Raw genomic sequence first — 22897 nt, forward strand, 5'->3', positions numbered from 1 at the left:
GTAAACTATTCAGTAGACCTACAAAGCAAGACACTCAAGTTAAAATAGCAATCTAGAGTACTCAGAAGAAAACCTTTAAGAAAATATTGGATTCTAATATATAATTTCATTGATGTGTGGTATAAATTGATATTTAAAATTTTATTTCTCTGGGTTCTAATATCCATTGCAATGGCTGTGCAGAATTCCCAGAAAACATTCATGATTAAAGGGTTTATTAAGGAAGCTAACAAGTTGCAATGACAGTGAGAAAAGATCTGGATAGTTGTTTTTCAGGACATGTTATGAAGTTCTTTCAATTCTATTAATAAATGCTTACAAGGCAGACCATTCCCCTGTAGCCTGTACCTGAAGGCATTCAACTCAAGGTCCATCGGTCAGCAAACCTAGCTCTCTGAATTGAGTGCCCAGAGACATCCAGGAAGCCTCCAGGAAGCTTTTGCATGAAGGCAATGAACTCCACTTCCAGGGGTCAACAAGGCCCGAGGTACCCTATTGAAGTGCCCAGAGGTACCCCATTCCACAAGCCAGCCTCTTGCACAAAAAGACTTTGTGAGTCCACTTGGTCCCATGCTATGGCGTCTGGTCTCCTGTTGTTGCCCCACTGATATGGCTGTTTTCTGGAACAAGGAATTTCACCCACATAGTGATCTTTGGTTCAGAGGACAGGCTTCACTCTTGGCTCTTGCTGGTAATGAGATCCCTCCTCCTGCGTCTCAGAAGACTCATTGAATATGCATACCAGGGAATCCTGTTCACAATCCCTCAGCAGTGAATGCTATCAGTATCCATTCTTACCAATCTCAGGCAGGGAAAGGTTGTCTGGTAGGACTTACAAACTTTCACAAGAAGAAACACATTAAATAATTCACCATCCCTAAAATTGTTAGGAACTTGGATTTTTTTTAGGCAAAGAAAAAAATTGTCTCTTCCATTAGCAAGGATAATGGCATTGTTGGAAGAAAAATGTGGATGATAATATCATACTCAAAATACTATGCAAATTAAAATATGGCATGATTTGAATTGATGAATAAGTATTAGAACATGAAATATACTTGATGTTTGGAGTATTCATTTTAACTTCTCTTTTAGGAACAATCACAGTATTTGATTAAAAGTATATTCTATTACCATGTATACTCAAGTATATGCTGACCTGAATATCAGCTGAGACACCTAATTTTACCACAAAAACTACATTAAAAATGTACCAAAAAACTCAGCTTATACTTGAGTATATATGGAACTAAATGCTATTGTTACAGATGTTGCTAAAGGGTTTTCATATTTTAGACTCAATCCTTAGACGAAATACTGAAGTTTGTTCTTTCAAAGCATACTGTGATATTGAAACAAGATACCCAACAATCTGAGACTTAAAAGAATAAAGGGTTTTTATTCTCTGTGTTCAACATCGTTAACTAGGACATATTCTAGATCTTGGGTGTCTCTTTGTCTCAGAGTCATTTAAAATTCAGGTTAATTTTTCTGTGTGTGATTCTCTCATGTTCTGCATGCTCTAAGCTGAATCAAGGCCTGATTTATGGCTGGCAGAAAGGAGGCAGGGGTAACATATAAAGGGCACAACACTATGTAGGTTACCCACCCTAGAACTGGCACAGATTGCTTTTTGTATCCTATGACCCATTCTTTCATTTAGCTGCATTGCGTGTCTATGTTGTTTTGTTCAGGGGTGGGAGCTACAACTTTTGCTATGGAAGAAGATGACTCTTCATCACAGAGTTAAACGGTACAAGTAATGATATAAGTAGGTCGGAAAGTAAAGCGGAACCCGCTGCCATTGAGTCAAGTTAGAGTCACAGTGACCTTATAGTGCAGAGTTGAACTCCTCGCTGGAGTTTCCAAGCCTCTACATTTTTACAGGATCAGAAAGTCGATTTTCTTCTGGGGAATTCTGGTTGACCTTTCAGTTTATAGCCCAATACTTAGCTAACTGAGCCTCCAGTTAAGGAGAATTATAGGTCCAATGCTTAGTTCTGAGACTGTTGGGGACAAAAAACAGATAGCAGGGATTTGAAAGATCAAGAAATTGAGGGGTAGGAAAATCTTTTCAGGCACATGGTGCCAAACAGATTACTGTTAAATTTGGTAATGTGATCAGTACAACATTGAGCATATTAGGAAAAGGGGTAATGGCACCACATTTCTTATCTTTTATATCAGAGAATAAACAAATGCTGTAACAAGAGACAGATGTCAAAATGGAACATAAATAGCTAAAATACTTGATCTGGATTTTATGGAAGCAATTATGTTTAGTTATATACTTTAATTTTAAAATGATTAATATTTTCACATTATTTTATAATTAAATATATAATAAATTTAAAACAAACTACCAAAATATTTTAATTATAAATAAAACATTTCCAAATATTATTTTGTTCATTTAAAATAAGCATAAATGTATTAACAAATCTACTTTGAATAAATACTGAACATATTTTAAAATATAATAATGGATTAATTCATGCATTTAAGGGAAGAAACTAAGTAAGATAAGGAGGTAAAGTAATAATGAGAGTTAAAAGCCTCCACCTACTTCAACTCCTATTAGCTCAATGCAGAAGTATAGAACCAAAATTATATTTATTGATTGAATATTTTTCTGTTAACAATCTTTGCATGAGGACTTAATAATGTTTTCTAATAAAATCAAACAAGTGGAAGAATGATTCCAGCTACAAATATCTTATGTCAAAAATTACTATGATATACAAATATTACTGGTAAATTATCTGCTTTGCTTACATTATATTAAATAATTGCTGAAGGTATCAATATAAAGATCTTTAAGAAGAAGAAACGTGCTTAAAAGTGGAAAGAGCACCAAGTCAGTCAGATCTCTGCGATGACAGCAAATATGACTCCTTCTGTGTCCCCCACTCCTCTGCCCACCCATCAACCTAAACTTGACGCAGCCCAGAGCACGGAGAACATTACAGAATCACACGATACAATAAACCTGAGTTTTAATGATTCTGAGATAGCCAAGATCTGGAATATTTCTCATTGACTTTTTGAATAGAAAGAAAATTTAATTTAGTCCCTTGCTATTGAGTATCTAAAAAATAAGCGACTATTGATTGTATATTTGTTTGTGTACACACACATATACAGAGCTTTATTTCTGCATTTTCTCCTTCAATTTTTTAAAGAATTATTTTAATTGCTATTTTGTGAAAATGATCTCTGTGATGGAGTTGGGTGGGTAGGTGTGTGTGATTTCCTTATGGTAATGGTCATGGAAGGTACACACACCATCAATATGTGAGTCCTAAAATATAGTTTCCAAAATATGGTGAGATCTATTATGAACAGCTAGTCAATTGAAATGCGATTACGCATAGAGTGTAGCTTCTTTCCAATATATGTGGATGCTCTGGCTAAGCTTGCTGAGAGAGCATGTTATTTCCCTGATGTGGGGTGACAGATGTTGAATGGTTAGGGGTCTCTCACTTCTTTATGAGACCAATGGATTTTCTGAGTTGGTCACAGTAGTTGTGCATTCCCTGGAGGTCTAGGGAGTGGGAGTCAGTCTCCACAGCCAGCATAGAGGCGGTGCTACTCTAATGGGTACTCTGATAAATGGGGCACAATTCTGCATGGATTGATGTCCCGGCAGGTGGCAGGCGATGAAGGTAGTGCAGTGCATGTGCATTTGGCTTCCAGGGATGCCTTCCTGTTGGATCGGCGGCTGTGCAGCCAGGCTGACTTTGGGTTCGGATACATTGTACGGTCGAGGTGCAGATGGTGCTTTGTTTCCCTTATCCTTTTTGGAATTTCATGAAGTTGACTTCCTGTGCTCCTACTCTGGAAATGCTTCTCTCTTAATTATATAACACTCTCTGAACACTTAATTTTAAGCACTTTATGGATTTAATACTAACAATTGGATTGTGTTCCCTGAAAATAAGTATTTTAAATCCTAACCCAATCCCTGTGGATGTAATGAGCAAGGTATGTCTTAAGGTAAACTCATTTGTGATATGAAAATAGCAGAGTGAGCAAGCAACCAAGTAGAACTGGGAAAGCATAAAGACCATGACCCATGAATACTGTGCCTCAGCATTGTGAGCTGAAGGTTGTGTGTCAACTTGACTGGCAGTGATTTTCAGGGGCTTGGTAGTTGTGATGTATCCATTCCCTGTGATGAGCTCTGATGCAATATAATCACCTCCATGAGGAGATCTGCTGTGAGCCGCCTGCCCATTAAGAGAGAGTTTCCTACAGATATTTGACTTCTGATATATTTGGATACTCCGGGTTAGCTCAGGTTCTCTCTGTCAGATCCTTTGCACATACACAGAGTCCTGGTTGACTAGAGAAACTAGTTCATAGACACCCTATGTATGTAAGAAAGAGCCTTATATCAAAGAGTAATCGTACATTAAGAAACCGATTACAAGGATATACATGTGACCTCCTCCCTGGGGGACAGACAACAGAAAAGTGGGTGAAGGGAGACGTCAGACAGGGCAAGATATGACAAAATAATAATTTATAAATCATCAATGGTTCATGAGGGACGGGGGAGCAGGGAGTAAGGGGGAAAATGAGGAGCTGATGCCAGGGGCTTACGTGGAGAGCAAATGCTTTGAAAATGATGAGGGCAATGAATGTACAGATGTGCTTTATACAATTGATGTACGTATGGATTGTGATAAGAGTTGAATGAGCCCTTAATAAAACGTTTAAAAAAAAGAAAATATCCCAGCTCAGATAAAATCTATAAACCGATATTATCCCACATGTCTGATACCAGTCTGTAAGTTTCTCTTCAAACACACGCAACACATGCAATGACTCCAAATACAGGAAGATCACAGACCAGTGGGTGGAAAGTCTTGTGGATCCAGTGGTGGTGGGAGCATCTCAGTGGTGGTGAGAGCATCTCAGTGCTGGTGTGGGCATCCACATGACTCCTCCAGCTCCAGGGCTCTGGCTCCATCAGCACAGCTCCATGTGCCTTGCTGGCAGAAAGACAAAGCAGAGTGTCTATTTGGGTCTGGCCTCCAGTGAGTTAGTTATCTCCATTACGCCTTCAAAATGAGGTCATCAAACTGCGACCTAATTGGCAGGCTAGATTTCACCTCTTCGCAAATTGACAGGAGAGTATGTAAGTGCCACCTACTCTAAATGAGACCAGAGTATGTAACTCCTCTCAGGAAAATGTTAAGCACAGCAGTCAGCGTATGTACAGATCATTTATCTCTAGTACAGAACTATTCCAATGGCCAATGTTTGCTTGGCACCTCCTCATTAGACTGGTTGAGACTTTCTCAAAGCCATATTGCAGTCTGAGCCTCATACCCAATCATCTTCCTTCCTGCTCTTTTTCTTAGATCTGGATCCAGGTTTTAGCTTACTTCGGGTCCTCTTTATCCTTCACAGCTATTTTCTCAGTTGTATGTATGTGTTTCTCAGAGTACCTGAACTAACACGCCATTTAATGGACCTGATACTTTCCAAAATTCCATTAAAGTCCCTGGCACATTTCAGTGCAATGTGTCAATAAAAGTTTAGCTGTTGATAATTTTTAATTTCTACGTAAAGCAACACTAATTTATCACAGATGAGTTTTAGGTCCTGGCAGAAGCTTTGTTTTGTTTTTGCTTTCAAAGAGAAATAAATAAAATTGGACAGCACTATTAAAAAATCAGTGAGAACATGATTGTGAATTTTCTCAGCTGTTGCAGCTCGTTGCCTGTAGTCGGTGGAGGAAGACTGGTTCACCTGCATTGGAGCTCTAATCTGATCTCTAATTGTGTAATGTTCCATGGCCTTTAAATCTCCCAAACCAACCCAGAGTTGCATTGCAAGCAATTCCTTTCTGAAACCTTTACCCATATCCATCCTGTCACCTACTTTAGGCCTTTCAACATGTTTAAACAATCAGATCAGATTAGCCTTGATCCTAAGATGTGAATTGCTGAGAATTACTGAGATTGAATCATGGTTTATAATAAAATTCTCCTTGAATTAGCATGTTCCTAGGCTTTTCTTTGGACAGCAAGCCATGTTGAAGTTGATTACAAATACTTGGGTTAGGAAGAGGGAACCGATGACAAGGATCTACATGTGACCGCCTCCCTGGGGGACGGACAACAGAAAAGTGGGTGAAGGGAGATGTTGGACAGGGCAAGATATGACAAAATGATAATTTATAAATTATCAAGGGCTCATGAGGAAGTGGGAAGCAGGGAAGAAGGGGGGAAAAAGAGGACCTGATGCCAAGGGCTTAAGTGGAGAGCAAATGTTTTCAGAATGATGAGGGCAGTGAATGTTCAGATGTGCTTTACACAATTGATGTATGTATGGATTGTGATAAGAGTTGTATGAGCCCCTAATAAAATGATTAAAAAAGAAATATATAATCTAAGATTGCATGTTACTAAAGATAACATTAAAAAATAAAACAACAACAACAACAAAAAACAAACCATGGATTTTTCCTTTTGTACAACCCTGCGGGACAAGAGTCTTCAGAAGGAAAACAAAAAACAACCCCCCAGCACTATCCATATCTACCCAGGGGTCCATTTCCAGCTTACTCTCTTCCCCCACGTGTTTTAAAATATAAAGATGATCAGATTTTAGGCAAAATTTGGGTTAAAATGACCAAATTAAACTTTAAGAAGGCTTGTTGGAAATGATTCAGCATTATTTCAGATCAATCAAAAAACTTCCTATATTTCTGAAAAAAAAAATAACTTAGTCTCACTGTTGCTGTGAGGTTTTTCTGAGAAGCTTATTCTGATTTCCGGTGAGCTCATGTGTGCAGAGTGTAAGTGTTCCTATAGCTCTCCAGGTGGTGACGCTCCAGTCTGAGACGGTCTGACGCAGATCACCAGAGCTAACTCCCAAAGGACCCCCAAGCGTTACCCCCGTACATTTCTGTGCTCCCAGAAGAGTCTGGCACAACCACACAAACAGCGTCCACATTCTTCTCTGAGCTACTATGTTTGTCCTTCTTTCTCTAGATTCTTCTCTTCAATTTACCTGGTAGGAGAATTGAAAAGGGGCCTCATGGGAAAGTTGTTCAGTAGCTGCTAACTGAAAGGTTAGTAGTTTGAATCGCCAGTCACCCAGAAGGAAAAGACGTGGGAGTGCGCGTCTGTGAGGAACATACACTTGGAACCTCCACCAAGCAGTTCTGCTCTGTCTGTTAGAGTCACTGTGACTTGGAATTTAATGAATGAAAATGGTGTTCCCTGTAGGTCTAGGGTTAGGAATTGCCCCGCCCTTTCTGTAAAAAGCGGGCTGATAAAGGTTACAAACGTGAATATTAGGCCACAAGACATAGGTGGGACTTAGTAAGCGTCCTTCCAGTATCATGATGATTACTGTCATAGAATCCTAGAATGCTGCAGGTGGACTGTTGTTGATAAATATTGTCATGCTTTCCTAAGTATTAGAGGGAGATAGTGGAGTCCCACCTTGTGAGATGATGGTTCTGCAGTTCTTCGAGGTCTGTGCGTTGTGTCCGCAGCTCTAATTGTTTCAGTTACAGTTTTCTTCCTCCTTTAAGGCTCCCTCACCCTCAAGAGGCTGGCACAAATGAAGAGCTCAATAAAGCCACAGATGTACATGCTCTGAAATCTGCTTATAATTTAAAAAAATCTAGGACAATGCTTTGGCTTTTTATACTTCTTTAAAATATGTATGAGAAGTTATCCTTTAAAGTATTTATATTAGAAAAATGAATCAACTTGGAATTTTTCATATTGCCTAAAAGAATGACTTCTGATATATGTATATGGAGCAGTTCTATTTATTTATTGTCACAATTAGTATTAATTTGAAATGTTAGCAATTTTGTCCAGGAAATTATTAGCATTGCAACAGAAGACTACACTATTGTAGCCAGAATATCTGGTTTCTCACTGTTGGGAACCCACCAAAAGATGTTAAAAAAATTAAACAAAAACTTTCATAGTAGGAACTTGTGTGAGTTTACCATTTTAAAATAATGTGTAGATATGAAACCAACTTATAATTGCATTTCATTAAATGCTCTCAGTGAAACCCACATAATGAATGAAACTAACTCTACTTTCCCTAAAAATGAATTTTCCCATAAAACTGTAACATTAATGTTTGATGTAAAATGTTGGCTTAAGGTTTTGCAATATTATACTATGGCCATTGGTTCAAATCAGGATTTTGAAACTAAGTAGGTCTCTAAAAGAAGGAAATTGAGCGTGGTCTGATATTATATTTTAAAAAATGTTTATCTAAACGCTTGAGAGTCCAAACAATGCCTCACAATTAGTGGACATTTACTATGCAGCAGATGTAAATAAACAAAGATGATGAAGTTATATATCATTTTGATTACTCCAGTTTATTGATAGTAGTAATTTTCCTGCAAATAATGAACTGTATAAAACTAATACATGGACATTTGAAAACAGGGATATTTAATTGAGAAAAGTTTCATTATTTTGATCTTTCATGAAATACTTTTCATATGTGGTATTATTTTGTAGAAAGGTATTCACTTGATCATTCAAGTGAAATATTCTGAATGCAAGTTGTAAAATCCCCCAATGCAAAATCTAGTGAAACAAAATTAGTTTTTAAAACAATAAAAGGACAAGAGAATAAAAGCAAGTGGTGAGAGGACAATATAACTTCAACTCTGCGATCTAGAAAGTATAAGGAAAGTGCGGTGAATGTCCAGAATACTCTGGTTTTATTCAATCTCACCAAATTGGATTGTGGTGGTTACAGAATTTCCCATCCACTTGGAAGTACATAAAAGTGTAGGAGTGGATTCAGCCCCATGGGGCGGAGGGAGGGGGTAGGAGGGAGGCGCGAGGGTGCTTCTCATAAGAAGGGCCCTGGGAAACTCTCATTTCCCAGCCTTCACCTTCCTGCTGGCAGACTCTGGTTGCTTCCAGAGCCCTGGAGATGTTGCCACTGCCACTGAATCCACACAGCTTGGCAGCCACCAGCCTGTGATCTTCCTGCATTCTACATCATTGCATATGGTTGCATGAGTCTCAAGAGGGACTTAGGGACTAGTATCTGACTAATGGATTTGAGTTGGCCTTGGCTGGTATATTTTCTTGATAAATAATTAATTACCTCTTGATTTAAAGTTATTCTTTACACATATATGAGTGTCATTGGATTTGTTTCTCTAGTCAACCTGGCCTAACACATAGGTCAATACAATTTCAGCCATGGAAAAGTGGAGTACTGCCATGTTTGGGCATAATTTAGAGAAACAACCCACCCTCATTGCTAATAATATAGCTTACTGCAGATTTGAACTGCTAGCAGTCTGTTTTATAATTTTCTAGACAAGGAATAAGACTGAACAAGTTGTGGAGCATATTGAAATATTTTTTCAGAATAAGTCTGTGGATATATGAATAGAGTCCTAGTAGCAATATATTTTACTTACCTTCATATATCAATTGGATATTTAGTAAAGTTCTTATATATAAAGGGTTTAAAAGTAAAATACCAATTCTACCTTACAAATCTGGCTAGACCAGAGGGTGTACATTGGTACAGATAAGAACTGGAAACACAGGGAATCCATGACAGGTGATTCCTTCAGGACCAGTGGTGAGAGTGGCCATACCGGGAGAGTGGGGAACTAAAAACAAGGATCTACATATAACCTCCTCCTTGGGGGAAGGACAACAGAAAAGTGGGTGAAGGGAGACGCCGGACAATGTAAGATATGACAAAATAGTAATAATAATGTATAAATTATTAAAGGTTCATGAGGAAGGGGACATGGGGAGGGAGAGGGGGGGAATGAGGATCTGATAAAAAGGGCTCAAGTAGAAAGCAAATGTTTTGAGAATGATGGTGGCAACAAATGCACAGTTGTGCTTGACACAGTGGATGTATGCATGGATTATGATAAGAGTTGTAAGAGGCCCCCAATAAAATGATTTAAAAAAATCATTTGAGCAGTAATATGAAAATACAACTTTATAATTCACTTAATTGTTCATTGTCTATCATACAGTTGATTAGTCAATGTTAATGTAATGCTGATACTGGTAATATAATAGTTATTAGCAAAATGTGAGAACTATAGCTGAAGGAATTTTTAAAACTTTAGAAGACTTTAAAAAAATATTATCTGCTCAAAGGCTCAATGGAAAGTAAATGTCTAGAATAGAACAATGGAATATATGTATGAATATGTCAGATACAATTGATGTACAGGTTGTAACAAGAGTTGTAAGAGCCCCCAATGAAATTACTATAAATAAATAAAGTATATTTCATTTTCTTCTTAATAAAAACCCCTAAAATCTAGAGTTCTTCCACTCCAACTATATTTACAATTATCTTCATTTGAATTAGGAGCAGTTTCATCCATTTGATTATTCAAATAGAAATTCTTGGGATTGTTTTTGACTCTTCACTTTCATAACCCATGCCCAATCATAGACAATATTTTTGGTTCTACTTTCAAAATAATGAATCCTCATTTCTCTACTAATAATACGTTTATGAAATTTACTACATCTCCACACCGTATTGCTGTAATAATGTCATGATTATATAGCAGCTTATCTTTGTCTTTTGTAGTCTGTTATTTCACAGCATGTTGTAAGATATTTAACAGTTCATACACACAGGAGTCTCATTAATGGTTATATCTTGCATAATCACAGTTCTCAGAATACCATTAAAATAAGAAAATAAAACTGGATTAAATCAACAGATCTTATTTCACCAGTTTCTTAGAGCACAGAGTGTTTCTATTAAAAGCGTATATCAGCTTCAAAGTTTGGCCTAAATCACCTTTTCACAGAGGAAAAGTCTACATGATGTGATAATACAACCTATCTTGAACTAGAATATAAACTGTGTAAATAGGTTGCATTGCAATATTACATCACATATTAAAACAAGGTAAAGGTTTCCAATCTTGGTGCTGCGGCTGAAATAGAAGCTTCTCCTGGTCCTTTATCTAGAAGTTAACAGCATATAATTGGGTGACATAGAAAAAAGGTTGAACCCCTAAAAACCTTTTTACCTTTGCAATTTTGCATTGATAATATTTTTACCCTTGGTTTCTTCATATGTTAATAAGTAGCAAGATTTTTTAAAATAAGAAAGAAGCTTATTGTGTTTCAAATGAAATAATAATAGATTAAAAAAAACTTTGGAAACAGTAAAATACTCTATATACAAGCTATAATTATAGTGCTACCAGGACTCAACATATAATTTACACATAGATTCTAAGAGATTTTATGGGGTTTTTAAGGAGGATCTGCTGCTACCTGCTGTGGTTGAAATAAGATTTTGTGGGAAAAGTGGGGGTAAGTGTGAACTCTAGGAGACTTGAAGGAAATGCTCAGCAAAAAGAACACCGTGGGGCAAGTGGATGTTGTGTTTGTTAATAACAAAGTTACAGGGGATAATTGTGAGCACGCAGCCCTGAGTGGGGGATCCTTGTGAGCACGCAGCACTCAGTTGGGGGGGTAGAGGCTATGCTGTGCTGGAAACACCCCCTTCCATCGGGAGATGTGTGTGATCAGTGTACCTTTTGCATGCTCACCACCTGTCAGAGGAGGCTTGAGTGTTGTGCTGACGCTCAACTGGTTCCACTGGAGCCTGGAAACTAAGACATATGAGGAAGCTAATCCTATAATCTGCTACTGACACCCCTCCAATGGAAACCCTATAACATCATGGGATTGACGCAAGACTTGGAAGTGTTTTCTTTTGTTCTGTGTGGTCAACAAAAGGGACCAAACTTGACCTCTGTTTCCAACAGTAACAGGATTATACCCCTTTTGTCCTGAGAATGCCAAGGTGGGAGCATTTTGTGCTTCAAGCGGAAGACAGCAGAAGACTGCTGAATGATGAGGGCGTGTTTGAAGCCGTGTTAAGGATGGAGCAAAGGAGCATGAATGGATTGGATACCAGACATTTTGCTAAGTACAGCATTGCAAGATCCAGATCATTAAACCAATTTGCGGAGCTGTAGAGAGATGAAAGTATTCTATGGAAATTCAGCCAAGAATTCTGGAACTCAGATTCAAATCCAAACATGTCTGGCTCTAAAACTCTCCATTCTCTATCAGCCTTTCAAGATTAATCTGACAAATGTGGTTGAGTTTTGGAAATGAAGAGAATGGGGGCAGAGCAGTAACCAAGGGAACTCATTCAAGACGTAACAAATCCTAAAGAGCTGCAAAATAAATGTAAAGTGGCTCCCTTCTCATGTTGCACGGTTTGTCTGAATCTCCAGTTTTCTATAGATTGCCAAATGACCTTATTAAGCTTCAAAACTCAGAATAATGTAAAAGCTGTTTCATTTTACTAGAAAATGATATACAATAAGAACATCATAAAAATAAATTGAAATTGTATGTTCATTCATAAAATACAGCTCAATATGACTCAAACAAAGAAGAGTGTGTTCATAGGGTGTGGGCCCTTTAAGGGACCCCTGAACAACTAATGTCCCAGAGTAGGTGGTGGAGCACTAAACCACAAGAGGAAAACTGCTCTATAGTCCCCACATCCATTTCCTCTTTTTTTTTTTATAACCTCCAGCACAAACAATATAGTTTGTTGAATAAAATGACTTTCAACGTCCAGGCTCAGTGTTTTCTCACCTCTCAAGAGATTCTAATGGGGATGGAAAAGAAAACATAAAATGACCCATTTTTTATACGGTGGACTAGTCACGTTAAATTGCTTCGTGGAAAGAATGACTATTGCAGGGTGGGGGTGGCATAGTATTAGTCTGTAAATCTCTCTGCTAGCACATTTCAAATGCAATGCCTCTGGCATATGCCATGTCTTCCAAACCAGCCACAAATCACAATCCTTCTGTGTTTGTCAGGAGATTCAGTCTTTTGTGTTCACCATCTGTCAGAATCTCTCATCCTAAGGACTAAACTAGCTCTTTGAACCTGGTTATTCTGGCTCTGGCTTATGATTTGGATCTAGCACTTCATTCAGCAACGTTTTGTGCCCTTTGAGATTATATATATATTATAAACCTTTCTATGACCAGTAGAGTCTATAGTTCCATTGTCTGACTCTGGAGTTTAATGGGAAGATATCATCCCATTTTTTGTACATTTAGCCATTGGATGGTGGGGGGGGGGTGTCTGTGTTTCTGTGATATTCCTACCAAACCCAGCATCACATGAACTCCCCTACTTGTTTTGAACTGCATATTATTTGGAGGGGGAAAATCCCCCAAGGTTTTATCTGCTGTGTCATTTCATTGAAAATGTCTCTTGTTATTGAAAATGCATGATTTCACCAACAAAATAAAATCAGAAAATAATTATTGTGAAAGGGTCCACTATGAATTGATTGCTAAGCTCACAGCTGCCTGGCTGGCTGGCTGGCGGGCTGCCTGGAATTGTCAGCATTGCTCAGCATGGAATCTGTCACTGTGCTCTCTTCCTTGAAATGCCAATGTTAGCGTTAGACATGTGACAGGGACTGTACTTTTCCATCCACTGTGTATTCATCCAGGTGTCATTTCTTTGGTATCTATTTCTTTGAGAGAGTAAGTCAGGCCTGGCCTCTTTGTGTACCATGATCCAAGGTTGACATAATCAAACTGATAGGAAATGATTGGAAAAATAGCCATCTAGAAAAACAACTGAATCACAGTGCATAGTGAAACTGTCTTCCTTTCAAAGGGTAAATCTGTGCTTCACTAAAATAGTGTTAGGGATGTTCCACTCTATGGGCATTTTCAAGGCAAAGCCCATCTGTAGACTTCACTTCAGGACACTGTTTAAAGGCATGGATCCCAGGCAAGATGGCTAGAACCTGTCAGGATTCCATTTCCATCCCTCTGCCAGTAGCAGATTAGGTGAGCAAGTAAAAGCTCAATCTTAGAGAAGCTATGCCCAACAAAGACCACTGAGAAAAGGCCACAAAGCCTACCTGAAGGTCCAGGTCCAGAACTTGATTTTCCGCTTGGGATTTGGTGTTGGGTAAACTCCAGAAGTCAATATATTATAACTGGACCTAGAAAATCGAACAAGGAACATGTTGAGCTGATAGTTACTTATCTAAGGACATATCCACCGAACACACTGCAGGGAAGGGTTGTGGAGACCGTTAGGGTTTCAGAGAGCAGGCAGCCTCATTTTTCTCCGGCAGTGTGGTTGGAGCGTATGGACTGCTGACCTGGAGGCTAGCAGTCCAGGGATAATCCCATAGTGCAGCTAGAGCTCCTGGAAGATACATCGTTGTTGTTGGGTGCTGTTTAGTTGACTCTGATGCATATTGGTCGTGGACACAACTGAATGAAGTTACTGTTCTGTTTCACTTTGTTGTTGTCAACAGATAATAGATCATCATCATTTTCTCGAACAAGATAAAAAATTGAGGCATGGCTCAAAAAATGACAGTCACAAAGATTCTAGCTGTTTACTCAGTGCAATATAAATCACAACCAAGTAAGCCAGTACACATAGCTCAAATAAGCATACATAACCAACCTGTCTATTTTTTTATTTCTTACAGACTCTACAAAAAAGTTAAAGGATGTTCTTGAAGAATTCCATGGTAATGGTGTGCTTGCAAAGTATAATCCTGAAGGGGTAAAATATTTTATTTTCTTTATATCAGTTTTATTATATCTGATTTGTTGAATGGGACTTTCTTATTTGAAGAGTGCTTGGTAAGGGGAAATGTCATTTAAAATATGCAATCCATGTATGTACACAGGCATGTGTACATTTATATACATTTATATAAACGTGCATACACTGTAAGAAAAACAAAATGAAATTTCTAACAAAATGCTATTCTGGAATATATGTGAACTGTTGTACTATATTTTTCATCCAACAATGTTTTGCTAATAAAAATAACATTTCTCAATGACATGCTTGGAAGTTCAGAGAAGCATCTATAGAGGAGTGTGAGGTTCTTTTCTCTGAAAAGACAGGAAACGGGTCTATCAGGAGCAGAGAGGGACTGTGTCTGTGGCTTATAACATGCAACCCTCAAGCGTTATAGGACAGAAAGTTACACTGTTAGTGATACTTTTTTAATTAACAAAAGGAAGATTCAATGATGAATATGTCTGCCACTTTAAAATCCAAGCATGGATTTTAAAAAATAAAGATCTTACCCCACTTATTTTATTCTTAATTATTACAAGTAAGCTTCTGAGTATTGACAGTCCTTCCATAGAAGATTGCTTGCCCTGTCAATTGCTTTGGAAACATATTTTTTCTTGAAAGCCTTTTCTTTCCTAAATATTCCTACTTGTTAAATAGCCTTCCGATTATTGTTTGCTGTTTTATATTAAATGTCTGGTCACCGTTACTCTGAATACATTTGCACCATGATAGTTGGGTTCTGGGGGAGTGAAAACATACTGCACTTTATAAAAGACCCTTTTGCCTCAAAGGATATCTATCCAGTTGACTAGATGTTTGCTGACTAAATGTAATTTGAGTTATTTTTTGTTATTATCATATGTGTTTTTTTGCATGAGGTAGTTTTGTATAAAGGTTAATTTAATTGTACATTAAGAAAGCACCCCAAGCCAGTCTCGTCCAAGCCCTTATGTCCAATATTAACCAATATGCCTGATACCAATCTATAAAGTCCTCTTCAGACTCTTGAAATACATGCAATGATGCCGAGTGCAGGAGGATCACAGGTCAGTGGGTTGGAAGTCCTGTGGATCCAGTGGTGGTGTAAGCATTTCAGTGCTGGTAGGGATCTCTACATGGTTTCTCTGGCTCCAGAGGTCTGATTGCTTCAGGGTAGGTCCATGTGGCTTCTCCTCAGTAATGTCTCACAAGGGGTCAGTAGAGTCACCAAATGAATGAGCAGAGAGTAGTGTCTTCCCCCTCCAAGGAGCAAAATCCAGGAGTTCCCAGAAATCTCAGGAGAAGGCCATGTCCACACAGAGAGCTCATTGGCTATGACCCAATGGTTTTATTTTTGCATGTCTCTAGAAGCATTTTTATGTTATACTTTAATATTATCTTCTCTAAGCTTATATAATTTATAGTTATCACAAGCTAATCTCTAAATTCCAACCTCATAATTTTTGTATTGTTCTCTATTATTTTTCATGATCACGTAGTTATCTATTTTTCATGACATATTTCTTAATCTCTCTACATGTTTCTAAAGACCTGTACATTTTCTGACTATTTAACATTGCTAGGTTTTAAGAAGTAAAATTAATCTTTACAACCTGTAAATGATAGGGCCAGGAAACCTTTCTCCAATTTATATTCACGTAGAAAAAGAAATGTGTGTTTTTCCCTCACACTGTATTTTACCCAATTCTCTATAATAGTAAGAAAAATGCCGTCAACTTTACATTTTGTTCTGAAAAGTACATTCCTATCAGAGTGAAGACTAGAGATTTTTTTCACTCTCAAAGGACTACGGTTAGATTCAGCTTTTTCTCTCTCAACTTATATTAATAATTCATTTCAGCAACAGATCTGTGCATTTATGAAGAGGCTTTGTATAATAAAGATACATGAATCTAGCAATTACCTCAAAATATAGTATGTAGTGACATAGAGTCCTCATCAAAGTTATCATATCAGTAGAATTAATTCCTGAGAGGTGTTTAAGTGAGAAGTAATTGAGGTCAAATGGTTTACTTTGCAAACAAGATCATGTGTCCATTGAATTTATAGCCCACAATTTATATTTGGGCAGGATAATATCTAACACAGCATTGTTTATTACTGTATGATTCCAGCCACTTTGCAGTATGAACTAGTTTCCTTGATATAATAAATAAACTGATCTAAGTAATATTTCTTACATTCTAGTGTGTATAAAAATATTTTGGAGGGTGTGTAAAACATAAATCCTTATTCCCATCTTGAATTTTTCATTCTCTTTGTCTGAGATTGAGCTCAAGATATTAATTGTTATCAGTTCTAGCTGACAGTGATATTCTTGGTCTGGCACAAAATTTTAAGAATCATGGATCTGTTTAAAAGTCAATTTGTAAACTTGAGATTATCAGAGCTATGGGATAATGCAGTTATTTACTTTCCATTAACACGTGTATTCTTTCTTTCCTTGCATGCACAGAAACAAGACATTCTTAACCAAGTAAGACATTTTCTTTTTCTATTAAGATCTGCTTTTTCTTCTTTTTCTGATGTGAACTATGAATATTCCATCTATTTCATTCAGCTATACTTCTGTTTAAATAAGGTTCATACACTATCTCAGAAATAATGGAGTTCAGACACCACCAGATATTTGTTCAGAAAAAGAGATGCCTCCCTTGCTCAGGCAAGTCTCCATTGAAACCGAGTCCCTTAGTGAAATCAGCGTAGCCAGAGTGTGGACTTTAGAATACTCTAAATATTTAAATATTCTGTTGACTCTGGAATTTTATGTTTTTATTTAATCAAGACTGATAGACTAAATCCTATAGATCGATAATCTTGATGCTGTGATTTATATTGGGAAGTTAACATTGTATGTCAGCTATAATTCAGCTCTGTTTGGAGAAACGGAGACTAAAGCACTGTGTCTGGTATCCCAGCAAACAAAATGATTACTTCTAGGGAAAAACATATTGGAAAGTCCTTGATTTTGTCCTCCCAGGGAGAATTGCCGAACTGTTTCATCAGCTGCTCTTTCCTAGTACAGGCCGCTTCAGAAGCAAAGCTTTTGCTAAGTAACTCATTCGATGCACACAGGAGCAACATCGTTCATGCACAGTGGACAGCTCATACTAGAGTATCTAGCCCTCACCCCATTAGGATTACGTAAATATTTTTACCCGAATTCCTAAGTGTCTAAACCCATACCATCATCTTTCGTGGACAATGCTGGGTCTTTACTAATTACGTCTCATTCTCAAGTTTCAGTGTAGTTTTAAATGGCAATGAATACTGTAATTTAATGCTGATACGTCACAGTATGCCTGATAATATCAAAATGATGGTGTTTGGCAATGATCAAGGCCCTATCAGTCACACATACACTCGCCTCCGGTGAAACACTACTGAAATAGCTACTCCCTGGCTGTGGTGATCTTTAAGAGCTGCCACTACCACTACAGAGAATGCCCTTTCTTTGATCTCATCCCTGACCTTTGTGGAGATCTGTTACTTCCTCAGATAAAGGCTACGTTGGTTTTGTGGCTCTTCGTTGCTGGTATCAGTTGCTGAGCAGCTATTGATGAGCAAGCACACCCTTCTGCACATGCTGCGTCCCTGTGAGAGACTGTCTGAAACAGTGTGTCAGACAGGCACAGCTCCTCTTGGGCTCAGTGGAAAGGAATTGCCCATTGTTGTCTGTTTGCTCAGTCTTTGGCTCCATGTGCCATCGTTCAGGCACGCAATGTCAGTTGCAGAAAAGCAAGACCAGGGAGAAAAATGAAGATAGAGGATACGCAGAGGTAGAGAAATGAGGGTATGCACCTCCCATTTCTTTCTTTGTGTCCATCCCTCTGTTGGTGTGCTCTGACTAGAGGATTTTCATTGTGCACATTTCCTGTCGGTAGAGGATTCCTGGCTGAAGGCAGCATTATTATTAGCTGCCAAGCTTCCTGTTCTTTGTGTTCTACATTGAAGTTCTATCCTAATGCGCATGTATACCCTTAAGGAACCTGGGAAGGGAATTCAGAACCAACTTTATGCACAGCTGCTACCTAATTAATATTCTAAATGTATTTAACGAGGATTATAGACGCTATGTTATAAAAACCATTTTACTGTAAACCCTAGCTATCTTTGCAGAATTTAATTCAACCTTTGCCAAATAAAAGAAACATCTGGAAAGTGTAACATTATATGAGTCAATTAGAACTGAGTTCAAATCTCAGCTTTGTCATATAGTTGCAGGCTTGGGAACAGTCATACTCTTCTTGTCTCTGTTTACATGACTGTGCAAAAATTGAAATATCCATCTATCAGGTGGTTGATAGTTTAGATACACAAAAGTCTGAAAAATTATTAGTTCTGTGTCTGGCACATGATAATTTTTTCTTAATGTTTAGAAGCAGGGACTCTGCTTATCTGACTTTAGAGTTTATCTCCAGTCCATACAAAGTCAAGTGTTTCTGAAGATGAAAGTGGGAGAGAAAGGTAAGCGGGTCCCTTCCTGAATAGTTGCCGAGAACACTGGAATATGATCCGAATTAGTCTGTTTACTGCAGTTTTCTCAAGACCCCGCCTTTCTCTGCGGTGAAATAAAGATACGTGACTCTAATGTACTTTCCAACCTAAAATAATTTCTTTCTACCATCTAGTCTCAGTGGGGAACATAACATGTGATTCACTCACTCTTCCAAGAATGGCCATCTTCCAGAATGCTGTCCTGGTAGTAGAATTATTATGTCCATTTTCTTTTGTCCACCTCCCACACTTGCATGGTGCCAGGTAGCATGAAATGAAAGGAGTCAACATTTCTGCTTTGTATCTCTTACAATACCAATATAATTTGCATAGACTTTTCTTATCAAACCCAGTAGCAGAAAAGTATTGAAGATATATCACAGATTGGACAGTAGTATGATTAATGAAGTTTAGTTCTCTTGAACTCTTTTACTCTGTATATTAGCTATTATTGGAATAAATCAGAAATTTTATTTCAATATGCAGCTTCAGTGAGTTTGGGTTGATATTCAGAGAATTGCTTTAGCATACAATGCAACCATGTTCAACAATGTGAGAAGATACTCCCATGGCTATTTATGAGATTATTTGTTAATTATGTTTAATATTTGTTAATCATTATAAATAATGATTAATCACATTAATAATATTAATCATTATTTAATATTTGAACAAATATACCTGAACATTTGAGTAAAGTATTGCAGATTTCTTATAATACACTGATGACCATGCCTCAGAAATTATAAACATATTATATTTTATGTAAAACATTTAGAATTTGAGAATGAGTAATATACATATATGATCCAATGTTGTGCTTTCACTGGCTACGTGATTTTTCTAACCATGATTTCTACTGTCCCCAATTTACTCTCATGACCATACATGAATGGATTTCAAATTTAAATATACTCATAACTATACATAAAGGGTCCTGGTAGCTTAGTGATTTAATTGTTGGGTTGCTAACCCCAGGACAGTACTTCAAACTCACCAGCTCCTCCGTGGGAGAATGATGGAGATTTCTGCTTCCATTACGAGTGAAAGTCCCAGAAATCCAAATGAGCAGTTCTTCCACTCTACTCTATAGGGCATTATGAGTTAGCATTAATACGATGACAGGGAGGGGTTTTGTATGTGTACACACACATTCATATAATATACATATGTGTATGTGTGTATATTGATAGATAGATACATATATATACACATATACATATACAGAGGTTACACCCCTAAAAAAGAATTTTTTTCAAAGCTATATATTTAATTTTTTCTTTGAAACAACCTATCACCTTCAAAGTACTGTCATTACACTTAACACATTTTGTTCAAAGCTGGGATAACATTCTTGGAAACATTATTAAAGCTCATCAGTTTGGCTGGCTGATAGCACCTCCCTCATTTTTTTCTTCATCTCTTCTATTTCATCAAATTGCTTGCTCTTCATGTACCTCTCCATTCACAGAAACAAAAAGAAGTTGCACAGAGCAAGGTCAGGAGAGTCAGGTGCATGGGGCAAGAGAAGCATGCTGTTTTTGCCACAAACTGGCATACTGAGATGGCTGCACGAGCAGGTACATCTTCATGGTGCCAAAACCAGTCTGCAGTTGGCTACAAATAAGGCCATTTTTGTCACACACTGTCACATTATCTTTTCAAAACCTCTAAACTGAAAGCTTGCTTAGCATTCTGACATGGAGGAAGGAACGCCAAATGCACTACCCCCCTCATATTTAAAAAAATCACACAAACATTGGTATTGTTGAGGGGTTACCCCTTCATATAAAAGTTAATATTATCAATATTTTAAAAATTATTTCTCTATCTGCTAGTTAACTTGTTTAAATATTTTGAAAATAAGCAAACTTAACTGTTCTTAGTTCAACAATAGCAACCAGATTTGAAAGGTGATATTTAAATGATATTTAGATATTATTTACACCTCCATTATTAAGTGGCATTAAACAAGTAACACAGGCATCACAAGCCGAGTTAGAGAATAAACTCATGCTGGAGTCTCCCAGTGACCTTTTCATATTGAAAAAGGGAAATAGCCTCTGTAAATTGTAGGTGGTCAGCGATATTATAGGGAAATATCCTCGTCTGGAAACTGAAGATACTAAGAACACAAGGATAAAGATTATTAAGTACATTTATGAGCACAAGGAAATCATAATTACTATTTTGATATGAATAGATTAAATATCCAGTTTATGAAAATAACTCCAAAGGACACAGTGGAAGAGAACCATCTACATGGGATAATAATGAAGATTGGGAATGATTTGGAATACATTTCAGTATATTAATATATTATCAAAGTTTTAAGTTACAGTTTAGATGATGAAGCAGAAGACCCAAGTAACAATCAGTTGAGAGCTTCCAGACCTGCGTAAGAAAGCATGGGGTCATACCATTCATTTGCATTTCTCAAACTTTATCCTGTGTATATTATATTTTACGATGATAGGTTTCTATTTACCAGTTAATATCTTTGATACTAATAAATTGGTGCCAGACAACATGTAAATCTTGAAAATTTTGTCATTGAAATTATACTATTATAAACTACACATAATGGGCTTTGAAATAAGAAATAGTTAGTGTTATGTGCTAGCTAGGATGTTTTCACCATAAGCAATTCACTTAAATTTTCTGAGAATAATTTTTCGTATGTTCAGAGTCACAGTAATTTTTACAAAACTACCCATTGAGTCATTGTAAGATTTATATGACACATAAATGACATAAAGCATTGTAACATCCTCATATTGTTTCTGTTATATGCATTTTAATCGGATTTCTAAAACCATCTTTACTTTTAGATATAATGGAGATCATTGCTGATTATGAATAAAATTGAGAAAGTAGAGGTTTTGAGGAGAGGTTAGGACTGAAAATACCATGATCAAGAAACATGTTTAAAGAGAGAAAGTGTTTAGGCCAAAAAGAAGGGATTTGCTTCCAAGTAAGTATATTGCACATTTCATCTCCTACATAATATCTTGGGACCTGTGGAAGTTACAGAAATGGTCATGACAATATGGGCAACCAGACAGTACTAATTCAGTGAATGTCATTTACAAATTGCTCAACATGGGTTTCATCTCAAGCTTTAAAAAACACTTAGCTGATTCCCTGGTGCAATTTTAAATCCTCATTCTCTCATAGACATGGCTTGGCCTTTTGACTGTCCTCTGATCTTACATACTTTCTATATCAATCATCATACTTAGTTTGATAGATTTGTATCTTGATGGATTCATAATACCAAAATGAAACAAGGAAATTTAAAATTAAATAAATTATTTTAAGGAATATAGATTGGAAAGGCTTTCAAACCTTAGCTATTTTGATACTGTGGGTTTTGTTGATGTTATATTGATCAAATCTGCTAAAAATAAAATATAGTTATGACTTGTTGATTCCTGGAAAGAAATGAAAGAATATATTCCCACTGAACTTGTTTTCTTTTAAAAATATTTTATTGTACATTAGACATTCTGTCATCATGCTCGATTTCAAGTTGTTTTTAACTTGGTTGCCTTCAAAGAAATAATTGAGTGACTCTTCACTAGAAGTGCAATTCCAGTGCCTATTATTCAAAGATTTCAAAGAAGACTTACAATGCAAAACTCTCTATGCTAAACGTGCGGTGGAAATGTGTGTCAGATCTAATAATCGAACTAGAAGAGGAGATAGGAATACACATATGTGCAAGAATATCTGCAAACTGGAAACACCGTAGGGAACGTTTCTGCAAACACCGATTC

At 37.1% G+C, this 22897-nt stretch overlaps 1 protein-coding gene across 6 annotated transcripts in view; it reads left to right on the forward strand.

Annotated features, from left to right (window-relative positions):
* Positions 1-22897, forward strand: part of DGKB (diacylglycerol kinase beta) — a 712573-nt gene that overhangs the window by 77457 nt on the left and 612219 nt on the right. For 3 of the 6 annotated variants that reach the window (XM_075558344.1, XM_075558345.1, XM_075558348.1), the window contains exons 2-3: positions 14518-14594; positions 17077-17097. In XM_075558344.1, the coding sequence (XP_075414459.1) occupies positions 14518-14594; positions 17077-17097 (98 nt within the window). The remainder of the gene's footprint in view (positions 1-14517; positions 14595-17076; positions 17098-22897) is intronic. The other 3 variants (XM_075558346.1, XM_075558347.1, XM_075558349.1) reach the window with 1 other exon arrangement.

This window comes from Tenrec ecaudatus, chromosome 9 (genome assembly GCF_050624435.1).
Source record: "Tenrec ecaudatus isolate mTenEca1 chromosome 9, mTenEca1.hap1, whole genome shotgun sequence".
Classification (NCBI taxonomy): domain Eukaryota; kingdom Metazoa; phylum Chordata; class Mammalia; order Afrosoricida; family Tenrecidae; genus Tenrec; species Tenrec ecaudatus.